At 45.8% G+C, this 8,779-nt stretch overlaps 1 protein-coding gene across 1 annotated transcript; it reads right to left on the bottom strand.

Annotated features, from left to right (window-relative positions):
• Positions 1-390: 390 nt before the first annotated feature.
• On the bottom strand, positions 391-8,429 carry LOC119385983 (zinc finger protein 532-like). The gene is made up of 3 exons (XM_037653338.2): positions 8,045-8,429; positions 7,659-7,880; positions 391-862 (listed from the first exon to the last, which is right to left on the bottom strand). The coding sequence occupies exons 1-3, from the start codon at positions 8,366-8,368 to the stop codon at positions 476-478; spliced, it is 933 nt and encodes a 310-aa protein (XP_037509266.2). The 5' UTR covers positions 8,369-8,429; the 3' UTR covers positions 391-475.
• Between the last annotated feature and the right edge of the window lie 350 nt (positions 8,430-8,779).

Raw genomic sequence — 8,779 nt, 5'->3', positions numbered from 1 at the left:
CAAGAAAACACAAACACCGGCATTTGTGGTGTCTTGACTTCTCTCTTGTGTCCATGTTTGCACGCCCTATTTTTTTAACACTGTCCATTAGACATGTTCACAGCGCACTTGCGTGATACTCATTACATTTGTATTGTGAAGATGCAAAGATGTTAACAGTCTCTGGCTATGGCCATAATCTGTTGTATGCCTAATGCAAAGGAAACTCAGAAATTTTCTCAAAAGAGCCAGTTGCTTTCACAGAGGCTCTAGATCGGCCTCAGACGTAGATCAGACTATGCTGTGTGCTTGAATGCTTACTCAGTGTACTTATTGCTCAGAACACGTATTCTTACTTTCACTCCACAGCCTATGAAACAAGTGAGAGGGAAACAGAGGTAAATGTAAAAACGCACTTATAGCAATTTATTCACTCATCATCCTGTGCAAAGCATGCACAACACACACACACACATACACTCACACATACCACAGATCAAACAGTGCCGTCCTTGGCCTTCACTTTCTTTAGGAATGCCATGCCATGGCTACGCGTGTGGCTTTTGAGTTCTCGTTCAGTGTCAAATGTTGCCAAACACACGGAGCAGCGAAGCCCGCTGACGGCAGCACCATTGGGGTCTGCGTCCGCAAGGCTCTCAGCGGCCTTCTTCTCCTCCACCCTGTGCACTCCTCGAAGGTGCTTCCTCAAAGAGGGCTCCACCACATAACACAGACCACACTCATGGCACTGGAATGTCTCTTGGTTTGGTGGCCGGTGCACTTTGATGTGTTCACGGAAAGCGGACGAGTCACTGCTTTGGAAGTCGCACTTCGCACACACTTTAGTGTTGTTTGGTGGCTTCTCTGCGGGTTTAACAGTCATCTGTCAATCGAAACAAAAAAACAGAGTGTAAGGCTTCATCTCGAATGCTCAAACAAGACAAAGTGATTGCGGGAACATAGAAACTTCAGTTGATCATCTTTAGGTAAACAATAAGAGATGAAAGCCTCAGCACAGCACCCAAATTTTAAAGAGGGGAGTGGCTGCCCTTATACAAGACAAATAACCTTGTTCAAATGAAGAATAATAATAATTGCTGGGGTTTTACATCCCAAAACCACGATATGATTATGAGGGACGCCGTAGTGGAGGGCTCCGGAAATTTTGACCATCTGGTGTTCTTTAACGTGCAACTAAATCTAAGCACATAGGCCTCTAGCATCTTGCCTCCATCAAAATGCGGCCTCTAGCATCTTGCCTTCATCGCAATGCGATCCCGCAACCTTCGGGTTGGCAGTCGAGATCCATAACCGCTAGATCACCGCGGCGGGTCGTTGAAATGAAGAAGGTTGCAAGTCTTATTGCCAGCATGATAGGATGCTGTACTGGAAAGAATACTTTCGACATGGACATAAACTATGACTTCAGACTCACGAGGAGTTCTGGCTAACCACTTTTGAAACTTCTACTCACAGCCATAGGTTGGCAAACTCACTCATGAGTCGACACACTCAGACTCAGATCGAGCTGTGAGTCTGAGTCTGAGCAAGTCCGGCTAAACCATACGTTGGTAAGTTTAAGTCCGAATGAGTCCGGTTGAAGGAAATTTTTGTGAGTCTGAGTCCGAGTGAGTCCAGTTGAGGAAAATATTGGTGAGTCTGAGTCCGAGTGAGCCCTAAGCGCGAAATATATTTATTGAGTGAGACTGAGTGAGCTCCACCTTTCATTGCCGACCAATGGTCCTATCTACTCACCTATCAGCATTACTATCAGCCTTATGGTGGCTTACGTTTATACTAAAATCTAGTCACACATGCCTCAATGCACTAGCACTCATGCTCCACCTCAATGTTTACTCATAAGAGGTGTGAGTGGGGGGCGGGGGATGGTTGGGGGAGGTGCCCTGGCCTCCCCCTACCAACTCTTTCATGGGAAGTTCTTGATAGAAATATCTCGTGCGAGTCACACACTTCATAAAAACGTCCTTACTGGATTGCAACCACTTATAACTCGTATTTGAACGTATAAGATCAAAAGGTTATCGTAGGGCACCGTTTATGTGAGATATTGGTGTTGAAGAACATTTACACCATGATAGGAAAAGCTAACTTTAAGCCAGCGGACTCATGAGTTGACTCACTCAGGCTCACTCAGACTCAGGTCAAGCCGTGAGTCTGAGTGGGTCCGACTGAGCAATATGTTGGTGAGTTTGAGTCCGAGTGAGTCCGGTTGAGAAAAAGTTTAGTGAGTCTGAATCCGAGTGAGTCTGATTGACGAAAATTTCGGTGAGTCTGAGTCCGAGTGAGCTCTCAGAGCAAAATATATTTCTTCAGTGAGTCTGAGTGAGTTCCAATATTTTTGCCCACCTATGCTCACAGCACAACGTTTCTTCATAGAGAACCACTGGCCCTGTACAAAACATTGTTGTACTCTTTGTCCAAGTGGTGGTTTTGGACTCAAGCTTCTTTAGTCCACACAATGCCCATCACAACTATGTCGCTTTGGCACATTAATACTAGTGCTGCAGTCAAACTTGCCCACAATGATCCAACATATACCGTATTTTCTCACATATAACCTGCCCCCACATATAGCCTGCACCCCTAACTTTTTAACTCTACAAAAGGAAAAAAAATGCATACAACCCGCACCCCCACTTTTTTAAGCACATTTTTCTGTTTTTTTTTTTGGTGCGGGTTATATGCGAGAAAATACAGTAATTAATTATTTCAGTCTTGATGACCGAAGTTACAGTAGTGACAACGGTTCATTCTATACTCGGCGACAACTTTTCTTGGCACCACTGTCCAGGAAGCTACAGAGCCAAAGTGCCTGCATGCGCGCGCACCAAGAAATAGTACCTACCGTATTTACTCGAATCTAACGCACACCTTTTTTTCGGCAAAACGAGTCGAAAAATCGCATGCGCGTTAGAATCGAGTACCGAAAAAAAAAAAAAGAAACTCGGTTATCGTATTGCCATCGGCATTTCAAAATGGCCGCGTCCTACGTGCCTCGGCCCATAGAGTTAATATACTGACTCTAGAGGAAAAGCTCCCCATAGGGCCTATGCATTGAAACCTATAACCACATGGGTTCCGCCATGATGGAACAAAACGATCGTTGCCAGCGTTGCCAGACCCTGAGACGCTCGCTATATTTGACGGTAGTAATCAGTTTTAATCTACCAACCTAAGTCAGCTACGCGCTGTTCAGAGAACATCAGCTATGTTTTGATGCGTGAAGCCGTGTGTTAGTGTACGGTTGTCTGTGCAGCTGGTCCGGTTGATAACAGTTAAAATTTCCACCTGTTTGTGCACGGTTTTTACTAGGCACTCCCTACCAAAGTTTCTCCGTTCGCTGGCACAAAGGTCACTCGACAGATTCGCAGCTCGAAGCAATGTCCATAGGCCGTGGTCGCGCGCTGATTCGACTTGCAATGGCGAGACACCTGTATCCACGTTCTTTTTCAGCTCATTCCTGCCGCACTTCAGCGCAGAGAGCCGTAAAGCAGAAAAATGTCGATTGCATCATGCAGCGGCGAATGTGAGTGAGACATCTCCCGAAAGCTTCAATCGAAACTAAAGTTACACGGCCCACGAAGCTTTATCGCCGTTAAAAAGTATTTTAAAAATCGGTTGCGACTAGTTCGTACGTAACTTTCAGGGCTTGTCTCATCTCTTCTCTGCCGTCCGTCCTGGTTTGCACTGGTGCACTGAAGTTTCCAGCTCGAAAGAAAAAAGGGCTGTCACATGAAGTCGAGTGGCATGCGGCGACAGAAAACGCACACAACGGGACACTATGACAACTACGAGATACACGACGCGAACGAAGTTTCAGGAGCTGGCTTTAACACGACGCGCAAACCGGCACAATCGGCCGCAAGCACACACTCGCGTACTCGCGAGTGTTGATATGGTGGTGCCATCTAGTTAACCAGCCTGCAAACGCTCTTTTCCGCGCGCAGTAAATTGCATAAATAGCCGTCGTATTCTTTCGTAGAAGTAGTCAAAATAAACACAAAACAATATCCGCAAGTTTTTAATTGTGCAGATGCTTCTTTAGGATTGATATGTGATGGCAAGAATGACAACGTTCCAAGATGTCAGCGTTCTTGTGGTTATAGGTCTCGCGGCCCAGCTTTTCCTCTAGAGTCAGTAGATTAACTCTATGCCTCGGCCTTTTCTGTCATTGTTTCAGTTCGTACGTGTGCTGAGGAGTTTGTCATCCCGTTCTACATTCGCATCGGTGGCATGGAAGTGCCAACTCCAAATACTCGATGAGTGCACCACGATGTCACATTTCAAAGAAAAGTTATTACATGTGCAGAGACGGACGGAAATCGGGCCGCATCGCGGTCGTTCGGAGTTGCCGAAACATGCGTGCGAGACTGGCGCAAACAGAAGCAGAAGATTGTTTTACAGCAAAGCTCCACGAAAAAGTTTCTGTGGACATAAGCAGGGCCGGTTTGCCGAAATCGAAGAGCGTTGACAGCGACAAGGAGTTATCCGACAGCGATGAAGACTGATCCATTATGCGACTCGTATCGCCGCCGTAGTGGTGACAGTTTCAGCGGCAAGGCCCGCCGTTTGACTTTGTGTTTTCTTTTTTTTTTGAAACTTTAGTTCTTTAAAAGCCAAATACTTGTTCTTCTGAATGTGCGAAGGTGGACTCCTACGGACTTTTGTTCATTTCTCTCACGAAAAATGGGTGCGCGTTAGAATCGATGTTGTACTTTTTTTTTTTTTTTTGGTCGCGGAAAACGGGTGCGCGTTACAATCGAGGGCGCGGTAGAATCGAGTAAATACGGTATATTTATTTTCTAATTCGAAAAGTTACTTAGCTCGAATAAATAAAGATTTCTTCATTATAAAAAAGAGAGCGAGTATGGGAAGCCATTCATGAAAAAATGTTATTGTAAACTTGAAGTTTGTTTCTGTCTTTATTTTTTGGACAGCACCACGTTTTCCTCACGCCTGCTCTCTGAGTCTCAGTAAACATGGCGTCCGCGATGCCGCCTGAACCGTTGGCCTGAACCGTGTGCGGCCGCAAACTCGTCGTTTCGTTGTCCGAAGAAGCTGTACTCTAAATGTGACAGAAAGCGGCTTATCACACCAGACCACGCAAGTTATCTGCAATGTCATCGCTGGAGTGAGGCGCCGTCAGCGTGACTTGTCTGCAAATGCAGTGTGCCGGACTGCCGCCGAACTCACCGGAATGAGTGAGCGAACAGTTAAGCGTATCAAGGCTGAAGCTCTGCGGGCCCCTTTTGCCTCCCCGAAGCGCAAGAAATTGAATTTCTCGGGCCAAACTGAGAAGCGCATCACCGGCAAGACGCGGCTGCTGCGCTATTACACGTTTGCGTTGGCAGCATTGTGGCGCAAAGTGCACAGCTACTTCATGCGCAATGAAATACCTACGGCCGAAAAACTACGCTCTGTGAAGGTGTGTGACCAGCGAAGCTTGATAAAATATTCTGCGTCAGTCTCTTTTTAATTTAGCGTGAGCTCTCCTTAAATCTAAACCCAATTCAGCGGCATCATGGTACTTGCATTTCGTATTTATTCGAATACAATGCGAGCTTTTTCTCCAAATTTTTGCTACTAAAGTCTCCCCTCGCGTTACAATCGAGCAAACACCGTATTCAGGCTGCGGTGTGCGCTTGGTGGCGTTCATCATATTCCCATGTGTCTTATTTTGTTGTCTTCGGGCTTCATCCGCAAAGACTGTTTGGAAACTTCCGCGCAGACCGCGATGCGATGTTCCAGAAGCGTCACGATTGTTCTAGATCTTTCCGTTAAGATTGTGCGCCGTATGCGAATAGTCGAGAGATTACGTGGCCACCAGCGATAACGCTGGAACATTCGCTAGAACATGTATAAAAGCCGACACGCTTCACCACTGTCAAAATTATTGACAGACGACGCTCTGACTGACTCGTTTCCCGCCCACAAGTTCGGCAAAATAAAGAATTTCATCTTCGACACGCCCACTGCTGCCTTCGTCAACATAACAACCCTGTGACAATATACAGTACAGTAGGTAGATGCATCTACGCACTCTGATGTTCCCATTCTGCATGTAGACGTGGTGCTAAACGCTCCAACGATGCGAGCAAGCGAAACCGAAACTGGAACTGAAATCAGCCGCAAGATGCCGAACTACTTGCGTAGTAACACAAATGTGCGGATGCCCCGCCTCCGTAGCCTTCGCTCCAATGCCAAGATAAGTTGTCGCCGAGTATACATCCTATTCTTTTTACCCTTCATAACGGGCTCGGATGGTGTAACCCCGGCGTTATGAGCCGCAGAGAACAACAGAAGATATTAAAATGTGTTAAAAATTGAACTGCTACAAAATAAGGTGCTTGGGTTAAGTTATAAAACTATAAGGCATGTATCAAGTATTGCATTGAGAGTGCAATCCTAAGAGACGTTGGTGCAGTGGCCAGTGTGCCACATCCTAACCGAGAACCAAGGACCAGAATAATAATTATCTGGGGTTTAACGTCCCAAAACCACGATATGGTTATGAGGGACGCCGTAGTGGAGGGCTCTGGAAATTTCGACCAGTTAAGGTTCTTTAACGTGCACCTAAATCCAAGTACATGGGCCTCAAACATTTTCGCTTCCATCGAAAATGCAGCCACCGCAACCGGGATTGGATCCCACGACCTTCAGGTCAGCAGTCGAGTGCCGTAACCACTAGACGACCGTGGCAGGGCCAGCGCTCAGAAGAATGAAGAAATAAAGGATTGTTAGAGAATAAGGCCTCAGAAATGCACAGCCATAGCGTGGGCAAGGCGTGCGATGTGAGACTTTACCTGAAAAACTGAGCAAGGGAAGAACTTGCAGTAATTAGCTGTTAGATTTCTAGAGGAGATTTTATTGGTTCTTGCACTCCTTGCAAGAGATGCATGCATCCCACTATCACCAGTATGCAGCCGTCGATTTCTAATCAAAGTGACTGCCTGCCTACATTGTAAATGGATATAAGTGAGAAGGGAGTGAATTGCTTGTTCACTTGTAAATTGTCACCTTGGCAGTATGGTTTACTCCTATACAGGGGAGCGAAAACAATACATTTAGTACACTCTTGGAAAGAGCTTTTAAGGCATACAAAGAAGCTATACGGTTATAACCTAAGAAGAATGTAAGCTCCGCTCACAGCCGTAGCTGTCCCACCCAGAGGAGAGAATTTGGATACATGCTCCCATCCAATTGCATTTCCTCATTCACGTGATGTCTACAACCTCTTGCATATTTTAGGCAGGTGGTTTTTCTCATGCAGACACGTTATAGCTGGTTTATAGCTTGAATTTCCTGGGAAAATTCAAGCAAAGATTCGGACATCACCACAGAGCCAAACGTAATATTTTAAAAAAGGATGACGAACTTTAAATTCTTAATATGCATAGTATTTACATTAGAAGCAAAAAAGTATGCATAACTAGAAAGTAAAGCACTGAGTATGACCCTCTTGCAAAGATGAATGGCAAGCACAGCGCAGTCCTCTGGGCAGAGCTTACGTTTTATCTTAGGTTGTAAGTTGTAACCAACTATACAATTTTATTTCTTGCACAAGGTGTTTACATGAATCAGCTTGATAAGACTGATCTCAACACAGCTGCTTAATGAGACTGACAGACTGATACCACTCAGTTTGCTACTTGGCTTACCTGCTCAGTATCACCGGTAGAATGCCGATTAACTTTCTTAGGAGTATCTTGCTTGTTTTTCTTTGCTTGGTCAGAGGTAGCACTCGATGCAGGTGATGGCTTCTCTGTAATACTCCCTTTTTTCGGCTTCTGCGATAATGGTGCAGAAGTGTCCATTGCTTTGTCATCGGAATTGGCTATTTCATCATCATCCAGGTTGATGATTTCGCTTGACACGGTTGCCTGCAAGGGCAGTAATGAACAGTGAGGCAGAAAGGTGGGGAATTATGCGTCGTGTTTTGACTATGTTTGGGGAAGTAAAAAATTTTGGGGGTGGGCTGCCACCCCCCTGCGCCATCCCCCTGGCGCCCCCCTCGTGAGCATAAAGAGGCTAGCTTGCACAATACCTTTGTACTCTGTCCAGAGAGAAAGGCCATGGTTGGGTCGTCTTCCCTGCCCCACAGCGATTCTTGGTGCATGGCGGGGTGCAGCTTCCGCACGTGGGCCACCAGGTCCGCACGCGTGGGGTGAAGAGAGTCGCATGTGGAGCACTTGAATAAGGACCGTCCGCACTGGTCCAGGTGACTTATCGTGTGGTTGGTAAGCAGCTCAGCCGACGCAAAGACGGCTTCGCACAGTGGGCACTTGAGGATCAGCCAGCACTGGCTGCGCAGCTTGGGGTGTGCTGCCTGCCGGTGTATGTGGAATCCCTCTAAATTTATGAAGGCCATTGGACACGCCTGGCATTTGTGCAGGGCACTGCTGTGCGTGTCCACTATGTGGCCGGCCAGTTCAGCTGTGAAGTGAAGCAAAGTGAACAAGCAGTTTAAGCTTAACCCTTTCGGACTCAACCTATGAAGAACTTACACAATATTATTGAAAGGCACTCAATATTCTATCGCAACAAAAATATTGTCAAAACATGCCGCTTTACGAGTTTTCTACTAAATAATATTAATTAAATTGTAATTAAACATCTATTTACCAGAAGTCACTCATGTTCTGTTTTTGCACTAATAGAATCAACTCTCAGGCTAGAAATATAGTGCTAATTTGTAGGGGTGTGCGAATATTCGAAATTTCGAATATTTTTCGAATAGTGCTTGCTATTCGATTCGATTCGTACTGGAATTTTACTATTC

The sequence above is a fragment of the Rhipicephalus sanguineus genome, chromosome 3 (assembly GCF_013339695.2).
Source record: "Rhipicephalus sanguineus isolate Rsan-2018 chromosome 3, BIME_Rsan_1.4, whole genome shotgun sequence".
Lineage (NCBI taxonomy): Eukaryota > Metazoa > Arthropoda > Arachnida > Ixodida > Ixodidae > Rhipicephalus > Rhipicephalus sanguineus.
Note: the sequence above shows the minus strand (reverse complement) of the source record. Positions and strands in the feature narration are given on the sequence as shown.

Bases quoted from the DNA above. Each gene is read 5' to 3' on its own strand.
- LOC119385983 (XM_037653338.2), bottom strand. From the start codon at position 8,368: ATGGCCTTCATAAATTTAGAGGGATTCCACATACACCGGCAGGCAGCA. The intron at 7,881-8,044 runs GTATTGTGCAAG...CTGCCCTTGCAG, and splicing joins TCTCTGGACAGAGTACAAAG to GCAACCGTGTCAAGCGAAAT. The intron at 863-7,658 runs GTAAGCCAAGTA...TTCGATTGACAG, and splicing joins CTACCGGTGATACTGAGCAG to ATGACTGTTAAACCCGCAGA.